At 42.1% G+C, this 23,533-nt stretch overlaps 1 protein-coding gene across 1 annotated transcript in view; it reads left to right on the top strand.

Moving 5' to 3' along the window:
• Positions 1-21,371, top strand: part of LOC146796864 (extracellular calcium-sensing receptor-like) — a 228,735-nt gene extending 207,364 nt beyond the window's left edge. The window contains exon 7 of the mRNA XM_085631402.1: positions 20,452-21,371. Within this exon, the coding sequence (XP_085487528.1) occupies positions 20,452-21,371 (920 nt within the window). The remainder of the gene's footprint in view (positions 1-20,451) is intronic.
• The last annotated feature ends 2,162 nt before the right edge of the window (positions 21,372-23,533 follow it).

Genomic DNA, 23,533 nt, shown 5'->3' with positions numbered 1-23,533 from the left:
GAGGTACACAGAAGAGAATACTTTCACTAATTTAAAATTGCCTCAACCACAAAATTAACTTGCATACAGCGTAAATATGTCCAGGAAATAAGCGTAACTTTAGGCAGAGCACGGGTTGGGGAGGCACAGGTACAAGAAAACCTAAGCTAGATGGAAGCTAGGTCACAAATGTGCACAACATCAGTTACTTTATGGTTTGTGCAAAGAATCTCCAAACTGCCTTCAACCACAAAACACAAAGAGATTCTGATGTGGTTTAGTGAACTCAGACAAACAAAGGAATCAGGAAAATGGGAACATTTTTAGAAATGATTGCTATTGCCAAGGAGGCCTGCCTTCAAATGGGATTAAATGACACATCCAACTGCACATGGTGTCTTGTAATGCAATTAAACCCTTATCTACAAAAGAATCCATAATACCATGATAATTATTACAACTTCCTCTTATAATACAATTGCAGTCGTGTAATTTCACAGTGCTAAAAATCACAAGTGTTTACACCACTGCCCAATGTCATGATACTCATCCCACAAATCTTTATAAACCACCAACGCCACATAGAGTAACATTTGAGCACATCATACTTAATGAAAGATTCGCGGAAAGACACAGGTGCATGATTTGTGTGCCCCAATATGGTAGCTGTATTGTCAAACAGCAATCAAGGCCCTAATATACTATTATTACATTCTCAAAAATGTATCATAAATTGTTCACTGACTTTTTGTGAATGGAATAGTAAATTTCCTTTCATATCTTAAATATATCATCAATAAAGTTGGATCTGTTATAAAATGGGTCACTGTCTTCATTGTTAATTATACTTTTCTGAAAGTCATTAAAATAAAAAATTGTACAGTTTGAAGGAAGGAGCATCCCCATTGAAGTGCCTTTTAAACAATAAGTATTAACAAACTCAAAATAAGTTTTGTGAAGGCACTAAGTAACGAACATGTTATAGACTAGCCGGCACTGCCACAGGAGCTTGATTTTCAGGGTAACTAAAAAGTCTAAATTGGCATCATAAGTGCAACTCCCAATCTGATAAAAAAGATTGCCACTGTTTATATGTAGCTACTGGTGTCTAATATATTCACTTTGATAAAAAAAAGTTAATCTAACCGGTCGAAGTACAGACCTAACACAAGACATTAGGTATTCCTGGTGATTTGATGAGCCATTTCCTTATCTTAGTTAACACGTACAATAGAGGTGCACATGGGAATTTGTTGATATGAAAAAACTATCACCATGGGAGAAAAAACCCTTTTCCCTATACCTTTTGATGATACTTTAAGGATGTATTTCTGGATTTCTTATAGAGCGTTTCGGCTAAAGGGTAGGTAATGTTGATAAAGAGACAGCTGTTGTTCTGTATACCAATTCTTCTTCCTTTGGAAGCAGATTGACTGCTATATATTTATTAAGTGTAATTTTCTTTGTATGGAACATTCAGCTATACTGATGTTATAAGGACACATTCAAGCACACTTTTGAGTGTTAGGATTTCCTTGAGACCTAGATTTTCCAAAGCCAATATTTCTTCAGGAATAATCAAATTTTGGGGGCTGGTAGGGGAGGAAGGTCTGAGCCCTACTTCCCCACTATTGCTGCTTTATCAATTATTGGCAAAAAAGGTTTTTTGCACATATGTTTCAGAAAATTTGGAGATCGAAAAATCTATTCCATCGAAGTGAACAAAATACAAGCCTTTGCTCAAAAGAGATATGTCTGCATTTTAAAGGACATGACTCAATAAATTGAATACTGAGACTATCATCTTGTCTGCAATCGTTGTTGTCTCCAAATGTTGAAGTTAAACCTAGTTTGGAATATCCTGAGGCCGGGATGAGATCTATTGTTGTACTGTTGGTCCAACTCTCTCCCACTCCTTGGTTCCTCTCAAGAGTGACTCTCTTCAAGGAGTGTAAACTTTGGCGTCAGTGGGCCTTGAACTGGGACCATCTCAGAGCTTTCTGCTCAAATACCAGAATATACATCAACCTTTGTTTCTTGTTCCTCCCCCAATTTTAAAATGTTGTGAAATTCTAATTCAGTGGCTGCCTTTAGGTATAATGCAAGCCCAACTGATAAGGATAGATATGTTGTTGTAATTCTGTATGTCTGTCTGAGCTTTGTTAAATTTGTTTTTTGAAAATTGTATTGAACTCAGAAACCAACTTCATAAGTTTTTCAAAAGCTGCCCTAGTATATGATAATTCAGAGAACTTTTTCAAAGTTTAGTTTTTGTGTCTTATTATCACTTATTATGTTCTAGTACAGTTTCAAAGGTTAAATAATTTGCCCTCATCCAGTCCACTTTTCTGTTCCTACTGTTATTCCTCCTAGCTTTGCCTCCTATGCTTTTACACCAAATGTGCCAACACAAAAAGCCTTACAAGTATCACATGCATGTGCTCCAACACACTGCCTAGTCAAAAAACTCAAATCCAGCCATTTGTGCATGCTACTAAGTGCAATGTAATCAAACATTGATCATTATGAAATATCCAACCTCATTTCTGACCAAGATTAGAACATTTTATGGATCCCTAATTCCTGGCTTAGCGTATGTTTCCAAAGTTTCATTGACTTAGTAGTTCCTCAAGTATAGTAACTCATGTATGCTGACAGACAAGCCAATTTAGAAGGCAGTGTAGCAATCACTCACAAAATCAACATCAAATGCAGATCTACACTTACCACAATCGATCACACATTTGAAAGGTTCAAAATGTATGTCTTTCCCTCTTTGTTCAACATTATCTACCTACGTACCATCTACCACAAGTCCAAACTCAGAATACATTTTACTGGCCAGTTCTCAGAATATATTAGCTGTAAATCATGTGTGACAAAATATAACACACCAACTGTAATTATCAGAATTTCTTTGCAATAAAATTAGATTTCTCAGAAACCTGGAAAATCAAAGGTGAATGTATTCAAATGCCCCATGTCCGACGCTAAATTGAAACTGACAAGGAACTTTTCTATGCACCACACGAAAGAAAGGAAGGGGAAAACAATGCACATCTGTTTCTAGAAGGTGCCTAGTTTCCATATGGAAACACTTCATTGTATTAATACTGCCCTCACACACTCAATAATGTCATGCTTCATCATATCAGGATAGGAATTCCACTATTCTCTGCACCTGTTGCTCACTCCCTAATTTCTGAACAAATTTTTTTTTTGTAATTGAGGTTCGGTAATTACATTATGGCCATACTTGCCACTGTTGAAAATCTCCTCAGGAACAACCCGAGTTTCATCAATTTCTCTCCAAACCGGGGTAGAGAGTGTATCCCTATAGTCACACTTTCATAAAGGGCATAACACTGCCTCTAAGCAACTCACTGCCCTCCGAAGTGCACATCTGAGGGCAGCAAGTGGCTTAGGCAGTGGTAGGAAATGTTCATCAATATCAAGCATAGCCTTAATGTAATTCCCTCACCCCAATTAAATCAGAACAGACAGGTCTGGGTTGAACGAGATTTTCTTTCACTTCAGAGAGTGCTTGGAAGTCGGTCTCCACATCAAAGGCACTTTTGAATATACATGCTGGGTGTCCGAACACCTAATATCAGACACTTCTGGATCTAGAACTGAACCTCTGTCAGAAGGTCTGCTGTGCTGCTTAAAGGACTCAAAACCTGTACTACTTTACTGGAAGCACTGCTTTTCTTCTTGTTGCCCTGCTGTCTGCTCTCCCTGACTCTGCTGAAGGAGATCTGGACTTTTCCTCCAAATGATCGTCAAGGGCTTGCTGCCTTGCCTCCTGTTTTCTGAAGTCACAGGGAGACAAAAGATTTCCTAAAATTCTGCTGGTGCTGCTGGTCTCTACGTGGGTCGACGAGGATGCATGGCTTTCACTTCTGCTAAGCTCGACAATGCAGCGACCTGACTGAATAAAAAAGATCGACCTATTGCACCCTCAGATTTGACGCTTTGCTCCATCCAAGGTACTTTTTCAGCAGGCCCTGCGTGGATCCTTTAGTCAGCTTGCCCACTATTGCAATCATCCTGAACTTTGGATTTGCACACTTACCTCTCAACCTCAAGTGACCTTTTGACCGCTAGTGACTTCTAAGCACTATTTTTGCATTTAATTTTTAAAAATTCATATCTTGCCTTCTATTGATTGTATTTTGTTGGTTTAGGCTTGTTTTGCTTAACGGTGGGCAGAGAACTCCGCTCCGCCTGCGGGATTTGCAGAGTTTTACAACTCCGCGGTTCCGCTTGGAGGGCGAAGTGTGCAAAGCACTTCGCACATGCAACGGAGCGTAGAATACAGCCACCTGATACCTGCCTCATTAAAAAAATAATGCATTTTGCAGCTGCCTGACCAGATCATGGCCTCTCCTCAGGACAGCCTCGATCTTTACACATTTTGACATCAGCTGCACTTCCAACTCTCCAGCCCTGAATGTTTACACTGATGGACACAGGACGCCGTCGCCAACCAATAATGAAAATGCCTCCTCCCTTCACAGATGAGGTGACTCATCGTCTTGCTGGTTAAATTAAATAACATTGTTTTGACATGGAATATGATTGACAGTGTCGATGACTGTCCAATTTGAAGGGCAAGTAGCACTTATGGACTTAGCAGTCAATGAATAGGGAAGCAGAGATGGTTGGAGAGGAAGGACTAACCTAGGGAGCAGCTGTTTTTCTAAAAACAAATTCCGGGAGTTGCCTTAGTGGAAAGGGACACAACAAAATGCATTAGAAGGGACACTGGCACAGCCTGGCCCGCTCCGCTGATGTTACAGAGGCTGCATTGTGTGTGTGATGTCACGCGGGACCTGCAGCCAGCTAATTTAATTGATGAACAGCCAGATGATCTCATTAATGAACAGTTACTGCCACAGATTGTGTGGTGGGCAGCCAGAGCACCGGCAAGTGCTCTGTGCATGGGAAATTTGTGGGCAGGTGAGTGAGTACGCATGTGCCACGCTGGCTGTGCTGTCCCCCTTACCCTATTCTTGGGTCTGCGCAGTGCCTTTGAAGCACCCGGGGATGTCACGAATACAGGGTAAAGTAGTCCAATTGAGCTGAGCAAGACAATTAATGACCCCCCAGTTAGTGTAGCGTGTAGTGTGTAGCATGTATGTAGAGTGTATTTTTTAATTTACTAAAGCATGCCTCTTTATTTCCCTTAAATAAATGACATTTAGGTGAATGCAGCTGCAAATATATAGAAAAATCAGGCTAAATAAATATAAGTATATTATGAATTTTGATGATTGGTGCAAATATAATGCAGATCATCGCTCTTTTAAGAAGTAATTAATCAATTCCAGCTTAATAGCACCATCTACTGGCAACAGGTAGTGTAGTAAAATGGCTATTTTACATAGCTAATATTTTACGAGCAAAGACTGCATTAGTTCAAGGAAGGTCTGCACTCATCAAATCCCTTTGCTAGGTCGCAGCACTATGCGAAAACTGAGTTTTTCGGTAACTCAGCGGAATTTCGTGTAGTCATATTCCGCGAGCTACGCCCAGGCTTAGTTTTGCTCAGATGAAATTCTCTACTTTTTTAAACCTGAGTGGAGTCTTTTTGTAGTGTATCCATTGTGTTACTGTGTGTGTGTTGCACAAATACTTTACACATTGCCTCTTTAGTTAAGCCTGACTGCTCCGTACCAACATACCAGAGGGTGAGTTCAGGTTATCTTTTAGTGTGACTAGAGTGGTGGTTCCTGTCTGACCTCGGTGCATAACTCAGTCAACCAGGAAACCCAGTTCTAACAGAGTGTCATTGCAGACAAGACAGTAAACCACATTGACTTTACCTAGGAGGGTACACGAACACTATGAGGCCTGCACTATGTCATTGTCTAGCCCTGCAGAGTCCCCTCTGTGCCAGGCTACCGTGAGCGCAGTTTTTGGGCTACCTATGACAGGAGTCTCACGAGTGCAGCCCTCAGATGTGTGCACACTTGGGTGCATACATGTTCACGTTTATCCAGCCAGGTGGTCCTTACCCTTGCTGCATCACAGTGGCCTTATCTTAAAAGCCAGGCACTGATTGTATACACATGCAGTCCATCTACTATGTGCTTACATAGGTGAGGCACCACTTGTGAGGCTCACCCACACTAAATGGTCAAAGACCAGGTGATCAAAAAGGAAAACATCCTGGTGGATTAGATGGGCAGAACCCATTGCCACACAGTAAACTATGGCTACAATTTTACTAATGGACTTCTTGCTGTTATACTTTACAGGTTTTTTGGATGAATTGCATATGTCATGATTGGAAACACCTTTCTATGCCCAAATCAAAGTTTATTCAAGCTGTTAAAGCTTCACTAGCTTTGTCAAGTGTGTCAAAATTATTTGGTAATCTAGCAACACAAATGAATAATCTACAGTCAATACCCTGGGTGATTTACAAAGTCTCTCCATTTTTCATTGGACTTAAGGTCACTTTTTCCACTATAGGGTAAATTTTAACAAATTCGATTTAGCCAACCTGTTAAGGCTTATCTTTGTATTGTATTTCTAATTTAAAGTCTTGGAAAGCATAACGGCATATTCTGGTATAGGGCAAAATAGGTGTCAGCTGCCTTGGGAGTTTACGTCTACTCTAATTTTGATTTAGAAATGGGAAATGTAACTCATTAGGGATACACTGCCTCAATGGGATAGAAATAAATAGCATTATACAGTCACATGTTTCTTAAAATCTGTATGAAAGCAAAATAGAATAAGGAAAACTAAATTGCTTGGGATGTAAGTCAATTCCCATTTTTCCTTTATCCCTGATGCTCTCTTGGTTATTTCCTTGACAGCCCTATTTTAGGGGTCCCTACAACAAGGTACCCCAAAATTGAAAATAGAGTGGTCCATAATGGCACCATTGATGTGCCCTGGGATGGGATATAATAACTAGTTAACTATTTCATTGCGAAAGTTTTTGCATTCTTGATGTTAGATTTAGTGTATCTTTGCAATCATGTATATAATCTTGCAATTCTTCCATTCGAGGCCAAATATGGGAAATGTACACAGATTGACCATAATTAGAGTCTGTTCACATTGCTTATTTGATGAAACATAGAGAAAATGAAATAAACTGTTTTTTTAATTTGATGCCTGTAAAGGCTCTCTAGGACAGTTTTTTCAGATGTAGGCTGCAATCAAACCGCACCTTCTGGTAGCACTAACTTGATATGCATGTTTACAAAGGATCAGAGTGGCCTGATGAGGGGAATGGTTGCATGAAAGGGCAAGCTGTGAGGGAGACATGGAAGGGCAGGAGTGTGGTTACTTCTGTATTGATGTTAACGGACAGCTATTCTTCACAACTTTACAATGATATACGGTGACTCTATTTTTTTGGTTTTGGCAAGAGTCTGCATCTGTCTTCAAATAAACGAGCAGTATCTGGAAAGTAAGAACACAAACATAAAATCCAAGATATCATAAAGCATATTGTATAGTGTTTATGAATATTTGTTATTTTATGCTTTACATATTTGTAGATTGCTCTATCACCCAGGAGGGTATCCTGGTGTTGAGCTGGTGTGAACCTAGCCAATTCCAGTGTCTACTGGGACAACTCGAAAACCCAGGTCAACAGCATCTTGTGGAATTCAATAAGTGGGAAGGAGGCTCTAACGTGTAGTGGCAGGTCATTCCACACATTTGGAGCAATGTAGGAGAAGGCTTGACTGCCGGACTTGGCTTTTCGTATGCTTGGGGTGTGTACAAGTAGGAATCGGGACAAGCAGGGGTGTTTGCAAAGTTGTGTAAGCAGATGCGATTGTTGAGGTATGCTGGCCCAATGTTATGTAGTGCCTTGCAAGTGTGAGTGAGGAATTTGAATTGTGCTTGTTTGTATATGGGGACCAGTTGATCTCCTTCAGATGTGGTGTGAGTGTGGCTACTGAGTTATGAATGGCCTGCAGCCTTCTGGTAAGTTATTTCACTGATCCCAGCATAGACTGTGTTCCTGTAGTCCAGCTTGCTTGTGACCAAGGCGCAAATTATGGTTTTCCGGTTGTTGATTGGGAGCCATTTGAAAATCTTCCCCAGCATCTTCAGGGTATGAAAGCATGAGGCAGTGATGGCATTGATGTGGGCCATTATGTTGAGTTTGTTGTTGATGACGATCCCAAGGTTCTTGTCATGGATGATGGGGGTGGGTTTCAGTGGTAGCTCTGGTGGCCACCAGGAGGAGTCCCACAGAGAGGTGCTCTTCCTGAAGATCACAATTTTGGTCTTGTGGGTGTTCAGCTTTAGAAAGTTTGTCTTCATTCAGTGGGTGATTTCAGTCATGCAGGCATTGAACTTCATCCGGCACATTGTCCATGAGGGAGAGAATGGGTTGCATGTTGTCAGCATTGGAGAGAACGTTGATGTTGTAATAGAAGATTACGCTAACTAGGGGCATCATGTACGCGTTGAAGAGGATGACAGAATCTAGACATACAGAGCAACCTGTTTTCTTATGTTCAAGCAGACCTCAGTTCAATGCTTAGTGCAACTCACAGTTCTAACCACTTGGTTTTCTCAGTTCTGTTAGGTGAAAAATATGGACAGAAACAAGACCATACCTGTTGTGCAGAATGAACCATAGAACCTGGTGCAGATGAAACATTCCCATAGTACCCCTGCTGCAAATGCTGAAGCTGCTAGCCACACATGTGGCACACGTTCCTCAAGGTTTCTTATGAGCAATAGTTGTAGCTGGGACATAATCTGACTAAAAGTAATTGAGAATGTCATCTCTGAGCTTACAAATAACACCAATGAAGCATCGAAATATCTCACTGGTAAGATATGTTCCCTCTGAAAAAAGAAATTAAAAAATTGGCATACCAGTCACAAGCTTACTTTACTACTCATTGGAAAGAGAGTTTAACAGCCTTACTATGATCCAGGATGATGACAGTAGAGAATCACAACCACGGTTGACATAAATAGGATACTTTTGACTTCTCTTGAACTAGTTTGGAATGGCATGGATAGTAACCCTAATAGTAACAATCCCCATGGATAACTGGAACTTGTTCAGAATCCAAGCATTTTGAGAGCTATGGAACTACTGATTAAATGTAATTACAGTCACTGTTAAGAGTTAGAGGAAGAACTCAATCAAGGTACTTTAGTCCCTGTTAGTCCCACCTCTCTAAGAAGTCCTCCTAGAATCAACATATGTTGTAAAAATATCTAGCACAATGCTGCAATCCATTATCACAGTTTTGTCCTATTTGGATGCGAGAGTGTGGGTGATGCCGTACAAAACTGCTATCTAAGAGGCTTTTACACATTGCACTAAGCCATGCCCAACAGTGGTTGTCACTTTAGAACGGTGACAAAGACTTTGGAATTGATGAGTGGTCATCAAACTGTTTGGGCCCTACCAACAAGTTAGCAGGAAGCTGGTTTGGGGTACCAAAGTGGAGCGAAGAGCAAAATCTTTTATTCCGGTATATATCCCTGTGCCAAATTATGAGTATTCTGAGTTTTGTTACTAGGATGGGGACTAACAGCATTGACCTAAGTATACCAGATCCTTTATTTTGTGTTTTTCACTGATTTTGGAGACTAATTTTCTGCTCAAAACAAGTGAAAAATATCAGCAGGTGTGTTAGTGGGAGTTGGGGCATGGGGGAGTTGGAGTGTTGGGGAGAGAGTCAGGGCAACTTCTAGGACTTTTGCCCCCCCATGATGTGTTCTCAGGGACGGGGGAGAGAGGTGCTTACAGCTCAGAGCTATGACAGTGCCTGAGGCTGACATGCCTTTTGGTGAGAGGTGAGGAAGTGAGGTACGTGAGTGAGGTCTAGAGCCTAACTAAGGAGAGCATTGCATGCTCCTTCCATACTGATCTATGGGCAAGGTTATAGGGGAAGGTATCAGTCAGCCCTGGTCATTCTCATTAGCCCATGACTGTGTCAGCTGTAGTGGGGGAAAAAGCAGAGATCAAATATCCATAGCTATTGACAGTGGTTTGGGGCTGTGTATTCAGAGCCAGGAAGAGGAGAAGGGGATATGCATCCCTGGTCACTGCCAGTGGCCTGGGGCTCTGTGTTCAAAGTGGAAAGTGTGGTGGGGGAGAGGTGGAAGCCCTGTTTACCCCGGGTAACTGCCTGCTGTCCGAGGCTCTATATATGGCCATACATGTCCTTTCACTGGACTTTATTTTGGGTGGGAAAAAAATAGGATTGGGCCATAACTGCAAACCGTGGGGGAGGCACTGTATACTCCCCTCATAGTAATGCTAGCGTCCGGTGGAGGAGGACATGTTCTTGCTCACAGCCCCTGCCCACCGCAGTGGTTTTACCTGTTGCATGTCTGCACCCAGTTAATAGGATCAGAAATCTCTGAACACAGACTTCCTGGTCCCAGAGTTTGCAAACCAGTGATTACCAAGACTGTATTTTGAGAACCCTTTAATTCCATATCCAGAGATAATATTTCACTCAGAATTGAGAATGGTGGAATTTCACCTGGAGTTTCCACTGGCACTTTGCCCCTTGTTATGAGGTCCTTATGAAGGTCTTTGATCATCCCACAGTCAACAAAATACGTATTGTTCAGTTTGGTATCAATACACATCTGTAATCCAGTAAACACAGGTGAATGAATGTGTGCTTTACAAATACTGGGTATGCTGGTAAGGTGGGTTAATATTTTGGACAGCGGTTTATCATTTAATGTGAATACAAAACCCACACTCTCCATCTCACTGATAAATCTAAATGCACAAAACTAAGGTACACACTTGCTGATTCCATTATGTTTTGATAGAAGTACCTCTTTCCAGGCTGATATTCTCCTTCTTACTAACCATGATCATGTGTCCTCCTGTTAAAGCAAAAATAAATCTCCAGTACCACTATCTGCATCAATGGGAAACAATATGAGACTGTCCCTTGCAATACTTTTTTGCTTTTATTATGGTCATAAATGCCTATTTCAAAATGCCTATGGAATTGTTTGAGGTCATTTCTTCCGTCAGATCAATTCTCTAACGTCTAAGTTGATTTGGGAATACGATGTTCAAACCAATACTAATGGAATAATCGGATAGGTGCTGACAGTCAGGGACTTAGAATAGTGTTACTGGACTTGTAGGAAGTTATTTCTAATTTTTCCTCATTTCCATATCATTTAAGAGGTTCTAACATCTCTACACTTCCAAAGTCTGGCATATTTTTGAAGACGTATAGCCTAAGGATCATGAACCTATTAGGTGTGACTCTGAGAATATGGAGTAAAGTCACACATCACTCGAGATAGCCTCTGGCATGTAGGGCATTTATTTAGGTTTAAAGTGGAGGCACAACTTGCAATCAAGTACTCACCAGTCAATGCACTGTCCTTTATTATGTTTCTGTTCGCTGTGGCTTTGACGTCTAATTCAAGATGTTGCACAGACTTGATGGTATGGGCCATGGATATGGTGCCACAGCATACTGATGTCAAGACCTGTCAAAGGGCTCTTAGAGAGCCACCCACTGGAACATTGAAACATGGTACACCACAAGAGGGCTAGTCGGGGACACCTTAAGGATTTTGGGGGCCCTGGACCAAACGAATTTCGGGGGCCCCTGTTCAGAACAGCTTTGAATATATGCTCCAGTGTCAGCTCTTCCATGCCCTCTTTGACCAAGTCATTGACAATGCCCAGGCACACTCATCAACATTCTCAATGTGTTTACATCTAATATTCACGAATAGTTACTTGTGTTTTCAGTATTGTAACACAGCAGCAGCTCACTAATATTTGAAAATAATCTCTGTGACACTGTCTCATTTCTAATATGTGAGGTCCTGTTTCGATCTAAAAGTAACTTTTTTAAATGGATGTTGCATGAAACATTAATACAGCATTTCTCTGCAAAATGTCTTTTACTATTAAAGGACATCAGGGCAAGACTCTCTGCAGAACAGAGCTGGCTCTATCGGCCCCCCTAAAAGGCTGAGACCCTGAGCCAGAGCCCACTTTGCCCATGCCTTAAAACGTCTCTGTGGTAGGCCAGTTCCAGGCCTGAGACATTTCTGTGTTTTCTCCTGAATTTCCATACATGCTCCAGCTTGCATGGAAGACTGGAGAAATGAAATGAAAACATTGATCCACGTTTCTCACTCCATTCGGTGATTACTTTGATAAGGAAGAATGATAGGATACCATGCCCTCGGCATAGAGAAAATGCACGCATTCCTGGGGGTGCCTGTTCAGCCAGCATAGAGCAATCTAAGGGAGTGTTTATTTTATTTCCGTAGGCTCAACGTCACAGGGCCCTCTGTCTCCTTCCTTGGTCCCTGGAAGCCCGTCCTTTGTTCGATTTTATTTATTTTCTGACTTTCATTGAACAACCCTGAGTCCAAGAGAAAGGTGAAAAAGCTTGGCTATACCAAGCACAAAACTGGCAAGGCCCACTCTCATGCTCACCATCTTACCACGAATGTCTGGCAAGGGCACACCTTGGATAATAGTGGGCTTTACAAGTGCATATCACTTTCATTAGCAATGTAAACAAGCATTGGTATAGCCAATAGGTCTCGCCTTTGGGACCTTATAAGTGCTTAGCCATGCAACAGTTGTTGTTGCACCAAGGATATTAACTAAATACTTATAAGGTCCCAAAAGCGAGACCTATTGGCCATGTCAATGCTTTTTTTTATTGCAAACATATTTCCCCCAAAAAAGAGGAATAAAAATAAACTTGCTGCTATATTAAACAAATATTAAATGACTGATGTGGCCTTTTACTATATAATGTATTCAAATAAAAAGGCGTTGCTATGATAAGCATGTTATTATTTGTGAAGGAGACAGGAATAAATCACCAAACTCAGCACTCAGTCCGCTGGAATGTTACAAAGCCACTTTATAAAATCAGCTTTTAAAATACGTGGCAAAACAAATCACCTTATAACCGGGCACTATGGGTGGAGGCAAAATAAATAGGTGGGGGCAGATTTATGTTTATGTAACATCATCCCCCGTTACTTTTAGCAGACCTCTTGGACCCACCAATAAATAGTCAGGGTACCATCAGGTCTTTTTAAGCTTCATCACCACACCCCCCTTCCCCACACACCCGCACGCACAACTACGGCGACTCCACCAAAAGATCTCCGATAGAGAGCCCTTCCGAGGGCCCGTGAGGGACTGCAGGGCCACCCCCACGAGGAGCACCGCCCGATGATGATGCTTTTGCACCCGCAAGGGTGTGTGAGGGCACTTCTAGTACCATGCAGGAGTTTCTAGTCTCCATCACACTACCACTCTCGAACCTCGCCTGACATCTTCCGCCATCCCCCTATTATCTCTCTTCTCGCACAGTAGACCATACTGGCATATATATTTTTTTAGGAACTGTTACCTTACTTTGTACGTGCAGATTTATGTTCCCTGGCGCATCCCTGCAAATCAGCATGGATGCGCCAGGGAAGATGAATCACGCAAGTTTGCCCTTGCGCCACCGCAGATGCGCCGCATTTACAATGCGGTGCATCGTGGCGCAAGGACAAGCAGATGCGTCACGTATCTGCCGGCATAAGGTTGGCGCAGTGCTGAAGTTGTATCGCAAGCGCGACGCAACTCCAGCACTGTTCCAACCTACCCTATCCCTAACATGGTGCATCAAGCCTTACGCCAGCTTCAAGCAGGCGCCGGGTTTTGACACATCAGCGTTGGGAAAGTGACTCAGTGAAATCTTATAGACTTCACTGAGTCACTTTTCAGGGGCGTTCCTGCGACTTAACGCCCCCCCCTGCGTGGAAACGCCCACATGAAACCTGACGCAGGTTTCATGTGGCGCAGGGCTTTACACCGTGACGCATCTCCATAGATGCGTCACGATGTAAATAGGGCGCAACGTGGAACAGGGTTTACACCGCCGCTGCGTCACAAAAGTGACGCAACGGCGGCGTAAAAGTGGCGCAACTCCAACATAGATCTGCCCCGTGGTATTTAAGTTATTATAAACACTAAATTATATAAAAGCACACTTTGAACCATTTTTGTCAGCGAAGAAAAATGAACTATTTCAAGTGGATATAAGCAATGCTCACAAATTTTGTGCAGTTACTCGACATAAAGACAGCCAATTGGTAAAGTAAGAGGACCCTCCTGCACCCAAATTGTTGCCGATCAAAACAACCACTTCAATGCCATATCTAGTCATTTATTATGTTGACGTGTGTGCCCTGCCAGCCGATGAAAACTCTACTTACAGTCACATTGTTGCATCGCGCTTCAGCGACCATTTTAAGGGTATATTCTCTAACTATCGTGCTAAAAAAGACTTCTCTTTTTTGCCGCAATGTACAGACGATTTATTTCACACACAAAAAAAAAGGAAAGAACATTTCGGATATGATTTGGTTGTTACAGTTTCCCCTCATCAGTGACAACAAGGGGATCTAAACTGCCAACATCTGCTTGTAACCTCTGGCATTCATGAAGAAGAACGGCCCTGGAAATACTCTCCTAATGTTTACTCTGCCAAGAAGCAACATCTCGCACAAGAAAAAACCTACTAGTCAAATAACATGCCCGTGGTGGGCGTCTCTGTTCCGCGTGCAAGAGCTGTCACAACAAAGGGCTCTTCTGGAATGGAAAAATACACAGACTCCCTGCCAAAGACATTTTTGTTTAGTGCAGAAGCTCACTTGTATCAACTCTCTGACAAGGCCTTGATGTTAGAATGTACTTGTTTGTTGTGCTTTGCTACTGCTTGTACAGATGGAGAAAGCTGGTGGTGAGTTACACTGGCAAAATATTAAGGGGAAGACTTACAAGCCCCTTGCGAAACATTTACGCCGCCGTTATGTCACTTCTGTGACGAAGCGGCGGCGTAAACCAATCACCATGTTGCGCCTTATTTACAACGTGACACATCTAGGGAGATGCGTCACGTTGTAAAGCCCTGCGCTACATTATATGCAGGGTGGGCGTTCCGTCGGAAAAAGCCTCGGAAAAGTGACGCAGTGAAATCTACAAGATTTCACTGAGTCACTTTTCCGACGCTGCTGCGTCAAAACCCTGCACCTGCTTGAAGCAGGCGTAAGGCATGACGCAGCATGTTAGGTATGGGCAGCCCCTGAGCATTGCTGGAGTTGCGTCGTGCTTGCGACACGACTCCAGCAATGCGCCGCCCTTATGCCATCAGATGCGTCACGCATCTGTTTATGCTTGCGCCATGATGCGCTGCATTGTAAATGCGGCGCATCTGTGGTGGCGCAAGGGCAAACTTGCGTGACGCATCTTTCCTGGCGCATCCCTGCTGATTTGCAGGGATGCGCCAGGAAACATAAATCTGCCTTTGCACCGCTTGAAGTATGTATGCCGTCCACTGGCATGAAAGCAAGGCCTTAAAAAGGCCGCTAAACGGAATGGTATACAGCAAAGAATATGTTTTCTATTCATCTCCTAAAAGCAACCGCTATCTTGTTCTTTTTTTCTATAACACATTTCTCGATATTTACAATTTAGGTCTTATTTATGTTCAAAATCACCCTTTTTGGTGTGACTTATTCGTCAACCAGAGCTAAGGTATTATTTAGGTACCAAATTTAGTCAAAACTACATATTGATGAACCAAAAAGAAAATGTTATAGCTGAACAATTTGCAGCTTGTAGATGGGGTTATATTCTCTCGTTTGGCAAATCTAAACCAAATTAAAAAGAGTGGGCCTGACTCACAAAGGCTTTGGAGTCAGTCTGTCTTGCATGAGCCATGGGTTCCGGAGTAAACTAGAAGAAATACATAAGTAACTCCAATCTAGTTATAAATAAAATGTTTGCGAGGTGGGCCCATTGGTGCAATATTATTAACCTAATGATTTTTTTAAAGTTTACATTTGCGCCCACAACAAACATATTAGGGGGCAGATTTACGTTCCCTGGCGCATCCCTGCAAATCAGCAGGGATGTGCCAGGGAAGATGAGTCACGCAAGTTTGCCCGTGCGCCACCGCAGATGAGCCGCATTTACAATGCGGTGCATCGTGGCGCAAGGAGAAGCAGATGCGTGATGCATCTGCCGGTGTAAGGTTGGCACAGTGGTGAAGTTGTGTCGCAAGCGCGACGCAACTCCAGCACTGTTCCAACCTGGCCTATCCCTAACATGATGCGTCTTGCTTTACGCCTGCTTGAAGCAGGCGTAAAGATTTGACGCACCAGTGTCGGAAAAGTGACTGCGTGAAATCTTGTAGATTTCACTGCGTCACTTTTCCGAGGCTTTTTCCGATGTAACGCCCACCCTGCATACATTAAACCTGATGCGGGTTTAATGAGGCGCAGGGCTTTACAGCGTGACGCATCTCCCTAGATGCGTCACGTTGTAAATCTATCGCAGCATGGCACTAGCTTTGCGCCGCAGCTGCGTCACAAATGTGACGCAACGGTGGCGCAAAAGTGGCGCACGGGGCTTGTAAATCTGCCCCTAAGATCTTTAGAACTGTTTCAGCTGCCTATAAGGAGGACTTCCGAAAAGGGCACCCTGACCGAATCTGCTTGCACTTTTGTTTGGGAAGATAAAACGTACCCCAACATCAGCTTCACTGGTGCGTCTTCATTTATTTACTCCGTTTTGCCCTGGTCCTGGACTTCCTTAAGTTCTTGCACTCAATTTTGCTACTCTGATAGGAGAGAGTAGAAAGTTACTGTTTAACACAACTGCCAGTGAGTAACCACAGCCTTGATTTCGGTCCAACCATCTGTGGACATTAACGAAGATGCGGCTATCGGACCCCTGGCAAAACGGACAAGGGCCTCCCTTTTGTCATCTCTTCTGCTCTTTGCATCTTTACGGCTTAAATATCTTCAAATAAAGACTGAAAAAAAGAAAGCCCCACAGAATAGGGCGTGCTTTCCTAAGCAGGATGCGATGCATTCTAAGGCATAGGAGACACTCAGTTTCTGGGGGCTGGTCGACAGGGGCAGCCCTGAGGAGAGCAGACACAGAGGTTTCACTTAGCACCAAGACCAAAAGCGCGAGTCACGCCATCTCAAGATGTAAATCAGGCAACAAATGTCATCAAAAAATATAATACATATTTTAAAATCTCAATTAATGGCACAAAATTAATATATAATCGAGAGACATTAATCGAAGGTAACATATATTTTTAAACATGAAACATCCAGGGATTGTGCTGACGATGTTGCCATGAGCTGCTCAAAATGTGCCAGTTTGTTATGTTTTCTATTTACATGGTTGATATTGTTTTAATAAGTGAAGCCAGATTATTTTATATTAATCATAAACAACAGTGAGATTTTGAAGAGGACAGATCCCAAATTATTACTTCATGAGCTCTCCAGCTGGATGGTGAATGAAAATGATACTGAGTGAAACAAAGCGATGGGTCGGAGATCAAACAATGCGGGCAGGTGAGGAGGGGAGCCAGGACTCCAGCTTTGCATAGGGTGCAGCACTGAGACAGCAGGTTACAAACCACCTCTCCTGTTGGACACCAAAGCTCAGTGCTTTGCGCTCAGCTACACAATTAGTACTAGTATGTGAAGTTCAATGAATACACTTATCACATCTTAAATCAAACTGATACTAGACACAGGAGCATAGTAGAAAGACGTAAAGATGCGCTTTAGTTTGGAGTATTTCTACAATTACTGAAGATCAAACTGAGTGTCGGAACATGTCTGCCTGCAATCACGCTGAACTTTGCAAGCACTCCTTGAAAGCTGTAACATAGGGGCATATCAACAACAACCGGCGATAATTATCGCAAAGCGCACTTAGCGCTAGGATAATTATCGCCGGCTAGCGTGAATTTTTATCGCTGAGATAGCGTGCTATTAGCAACGCTTATCTCAATAGCGATAAAAATCCTCACGCTAACTGGCTAACGTGAGATTATCGCTGGAAACCCAGCGATAATCTCACGTTTGCTTGTTGATAGGGACTCACAAACTTAGCCATGATATCCTCCTTCCATAGGATATCATGGCTAAGTCAGTCCTGAATCAGGTGTTAGGAAAGTAGCAATAACAGGTGTTATCGCTACTTTTCCTGACGCTATGCTTCATAGCGTGGGGCTTGATGATAGGAGAAATGTCGCTTAGCGACATTTCTCCTATCATGTCAGGTCAGGAACGCCCACTTTGCATCTCATTAGAGATGCGAAGCTGGGCGTTAGAAATCCCCACGCTAAAGCAAGGTTTCACGCGTTAGCGTGACCTTGCTAATATAGCGATAAAATTATCGCCGCTTTTCGGCCGAAAACGGCAGCTAAAGCGGCGATAATTTATTATAGCCTCGTTGTAAATATGCCCCATAGAGAGCTAAGTCTGAGAGGAGGGGCCGAGAGCGGTTCGTTCCTTTGCGAAGTATTTCACTGTGGTCAAAGGTGTTAAGTCACTCAGTGGAGAGGATAGCCTTGCGGCTAGAGCAGTCGACCTCGGACCTGGATCGAGTCTCGGCAACGATGCTCAACATCCTGTGATTCTGGGCAATTCTCTCCATTTGTGTATGGAAAAGACGTAAAAATTACGAACAATTCCAAAACATTCCTATACTGTACTTAACAAATTAGCATTCTAATACATACAAAAAAACTAATAGATGGTATGCTTTCCAAAATAATTCGGAGTTGGCAATCTAATCTGAACTTCAATTCCTCTCATGAATGAAAAATAAAGCTTTGAAATATTACTTTGCTAACTAGCTCCGGCTATTGAATATTAAAACTCTGGCAATTCCAAAAAACATTGTCATATTACCAATATAGTCCCTTTTTTCTCGCCATTAGTTTGTACCATGCAAGGTGACACAAGCAACATGGGAAAGTGGTGCATTCGAAAGCGTGAATTCGTCAAAGGGCATGTAATAGGCATGATACACAGATGTTTGTCTTTACCTGAACAGCAGTCAGATGGCACCACGGATTCCGCTGTGCCTGCCTATATGACCCCAGGCCCGCTGCAAAACCTGGAAGTAATCTGCTATCTCTGCTTTTGAAAGCAACTGGTGATGTGTGCTGCTGAATAACTTGTCCCTGCTGAGTCGCAGGTAAACAGTTCCGGGGCAATGCAGTTTCTATAGAGTTCGCTATTCTAACCACAATTGGGTGCGGTTTTCTTAAAGTGATAGTGGGGAGTTTTTACCAAAAAGAAATTGTGATTGTGAAATCCCCCCTGCGGAGCTTACACTTTAATGGGGACCGTGCCCTTTTCTTTAGGCGAGCAGCATCTAAATAAAAGGGTGTGGCTACCATTAAAGTGAAAGCACCCTATTGTGCGCTCACTCAATTATTTTTTTTTAAACTAAGGGTTCGTAGAGCGGCGGCTGATAAAGATAAAGCGGACCACGCTGCTAAATTAAATAAAGAAGCGGGCATCAGAAATAGTGAGGAAGGAAGGAAATGCAGAATAAATGCAAAAGAAAACAAGCGTGCGCACACGACGAGTAGGCTGGTTTAACAAGCGCGCGCGCCGTGCGAGTGGTGCACGTGTGCGCGCGCGATGGCAAGAGTAGGCTGGCGAGTGCTGTGCGATGCGGTGCGGGGCGGGGCTGAAAGCTGGCAGATGCGCGCATGAACGCAAGTGCTAGGACAGCCAGCCAGCAGCACTTTGAAATCTCACCTAGAAAATGTCTCTCCGAGCAGCGCATGCGCGCTGACTCAGCGAGACCTAATGAGTAGTGCTGCCTGTCCCTGACACGAAGTGCCTGGTGGGCCATGAACTCAGCAACAAGTTTGCCAAATTTTTGACAAATTAACAGTTGCTGTGCTGCTTTGCATGAAAGGGAGAGAGAAGAACAGCATTCTTCCTACTAAGATATGCCTCTGTTTTCCTCTCTCCCTACGCTGCAGCCCTTTAATCTGCCATGTTCCAATAGAAACATATATGATATAGTGCAAAGTGTCCTGTAAGAAATAGTTTTGGTACTGGAAGGTGAACCCTCAAGTACCAAAATTATCCTTCAACACTTTTCCTGCTTTGTATGTATGCTGTACACTGCTGCACAAATGCAAACTAGGAAAAACATTTCTATTTGTTACACCTGTATCGTAGAGGCATAGGATTTTGGCACAATTCCCTTTCTTTGAATGTTTAAAGTTAGGAATTTGCATCAAAACCCATGGGTAGTTGCATGGGATTGCCCATGTACCAAGAATGGAACACCTCCTTGATGCATCAAGAAACTCAAATCAGTGCATAGTGTATTACAAAAGTAGCATAACCCCAGCGCAGATTGTTAGTAAATTGGGGTATGGATGTGCAGAATTGGGGTGGAAAGACCCTTCACTATCGTATTGTCTGATATAAGAGTAGTTCATGGTGATACATATAGTCTTAGACAAGCGTAAATGTATTGTTCTTATATATTCATAGCATATAGTAAAATAATTATTTTCAAACCAGTTGTTGGGTGCATTTGCTTACCTAACTGTGGCATTTCATACATCAGCATCACATCGCTTCCTAAATTTTTATTGTCATCCTCAGATGCCTTGGAATGCTTGAAGTGCCCAGAAGACCACTGGTCATCCGGTGACAAGGTCCAATGCATAGCAAAGGTTACTGTTTTCTTGTCCTACATGGAACCACTTGGTTACATATTGGCTTTGATCTCCATCTTCTTCTTTCTCAACACTCTGGGAATTTTGTGTATTTTCATAAGGTATCGGCATACACCAGTGGTCCGGGCTAACAACCTTCATCTCAGTTATATTCTTCTAATTGCCCTCATGCCATGCTTCCTTTGTTCCTTGGTTTTCATTGGCCAGCCCAACAGAGTGACATGCATGCTCCGTCAAGTGATATTTGCTGTATCCTTCTCACTTGCTGTTTCCTGCGTGATGGCTAAAACAATCATGGTGGTCATCGCCTTTAGGGCTACCAAACCCAACAGCAATTTCAGAAGATGGCTTAGTTCCAGGACTTCCTATACAATCATTTTGAGCTGTACCACCATAGAACTGAGCCTTGGTGTTATCTGGCTGGCAACATCACCTCCTTTCCCAGAACTTAACAACAGTGCTGTCAATGTGAAGATCGAAGCTGCATGCAATGAGGGTTCCATCTTGATGTTCTATTGCATGTTGGTATTTTTGGGATTCTTGGCATGTGTAAGTTTTTGGATTGCTTTTCTGGCTCGAAATTTACCAGACATCTTCAATGAAGCCAAGTTCATCACCTTCAGCATGCTGGTGTTTGTCAGTGTCTGGCTCTCTTTTGTCCCGGCTTATCTCAGCACAAAAGGGAAGTACCTGGTTGCAGTAGAGATTTTTGCAATTTTGTCTTCTGGTGCTGGTCTTCTTTTCTGTATATTTGCACCCAAGATTTACATCATATTTGTGAGACCAGAAATGAACTCAAGGGAATTTTTAATGAAAACACCAGCATTGCACAACAAAACTAAATAACACCTTTGGTTGAATTAAGTCAAAGGCTTTTATTAGCTAAAATATTTGGATTGATAGATCTTAAATTCAAACCGCGATGACTCTCGATGTGCATTGTCTGCTGCTGCTCTGCAAAATAAAGTGTTTACTATTTAAATGGTGTCAATTATATTAAGCTCATGTATTGATTCTGCAAAAATGAATTTAGTGCACAGGTGATATTTGGGATCATGCATTCCTCATACACATGGAATTTCCAATGTGATAAATATAAAGCAACAGGCAGGTGTTATTAATGAACACATTTATCCTCTAAACCATCTGCATTCAGCTCAGGGAGTTCTCCTGCGACACAAGATGGAGTGCTCTCCCCCACTGGAACTCCTTTTCCTGTCTTTTCTTACCAGCAAATATTTAAAATCTTGGATAGGCTTCAGATCCTATCTGTCTTGTGACATCTTGCCTGTACAAGGCACAGTTATGTTTATTCTAAAGGATTATTTAAAATCGTTGCAAAGAAGATAAGAAGAAGGAATACGTAAAATTTACAAAGAACATCATCAAATCATATTAACTCTCCCTGTGTCAGAAATATAGGTGAATATATACACGACAAACAGCATTAAGTTAAATCCTTTCCACACACAAAAACTAGGTTAAGACTAAAAGTCAATTGTAAGCCAACTTTTTGAAAACAAGTTCAGAAGGTTTTGCAGCAAGGCATTACTCAATGTTTGCGGTGTTCATACAATAATGCTTCTGAGAACCTGCACATCTGTCTCCCATTAGATATGAGAAATTGAAAACTCTGCTCCATTCGCTTTGATTGTTTTGTGCCAGCTAATCTGCATTCACTGATGCAGAAAAGTTAAAAATGCATACGAATTATGCTCCGATGACAGGATTTGCTGAGATTTTCATCCAAATAGGATTCTTTTTTAGGAGACTAAAAGCAAATCTGCATTCCTGAAACTTTGACATTCAGCAAAACCTGCAGCTTACAAACAAAGCATTAGTAGAGATATAAATATGGTCTTAAAACCTATTTTAAAAGAGTACATTTACCAAACAATTTCTGTTTCGAGATTTCCTTTAGCCAAAACCAGATATTTCGACAAGGATTTGGAAAAACGTTGTTCTCATAAAAAATCGAGTACAAACTGCTTTTTAAAAAAATGAAAATGTACATCTTGTTTCAATAGTCTGCGGTAAATGGAAGATCTTTCTATGGGTCTCAGATTGTAACACGTCTAAAGTGCAGACCATTCTATATGGAAAGACACTTTTGCCCATAAGTTAATGTTCATAGTCATTTAGACTTCACAAGCTTTAGAATGGTTTCTGCTAAGGGATTATTAGAATAGCGTTGAGTCTACATTATGCACAGGATAATGCATTACTTTTGCTCCTCAAAATGGACAAATTATATCTTGGGGATAGCATGTCGGAAAGCCAGACAGTTGGTAGTTAGTTAGGCCCATGTTTTCATAGGAAAAACGTATTTGTTCGCTTAAAACTGTGGCACGGTTTGATGAATGTTCACAAAACTTTAAAAATCAAAGTCTCATTCACCTCAGCTCCTTTCTGGAACGTTTAGAGGTGATCCACCAAGGGGGGGATGAGGGAGAGATTAAGGGGGACCCAAAAGGTATTTTTCCCATTCATTTTTCAATAGGAAAATTGAACATCGATAACGCAAGAACTGCTGAACGGAATTACACCAAATCTAGATCTTGGTCCAGGAAGCGTTCTTTGTGTGATATGGTGTAAATCAGTTTAGTAGTTTTTGAGAAATTAAGGTTCAAAATATATGTATGTATGATGCGGTGGAGAATCTGCAGAGGTAGCAGCTCTCTAGATAAGTTATGATTGGCTGTCCCCACATCAACGAAATGTGAGGCAACAATTTTGGGACTCAAGGACTCAGTCCTCTATAATGCAGAAGTAAAGTAAAGAAGTAAAAAAACTTATAGAGTCAAGGTAGGAATACCTTGACTCCCTAGGTTAGGTGAGATGGACAAGAATTTAAAAAATGTAATCGGCACCATGGATCCACAAAAGATCTGCAAATCCACAGCTCTAATAAAAACAAATGACGGTCTTCGGCCTTTTTAAAAATAAGCCCCCCGGGGTCGGCCGGGGCCCAAGGTGTTGTGGTACTTTTAATTTTTAGAGGAAGGAAC

Source organism: Triturus cristatus, chromosome 10 (assembly GCF_964204655.1).
Source record: "Triturus cristatus chromosome 10, aTriCri1.1, whole genome shotgun sequence".
In the NCBI taxonomy this organism is placed as follows: domain Eukaryota; kingdom Metazoa; phylum Chordata; class Amphibia; order Caudata; family Salamandridae; genus Triturus; species Triturus cristatus.
Note: the sequence above shows the minus strand (reverse complement) of the source record. Positions and strands in the feature narration are given on the sequence as shown.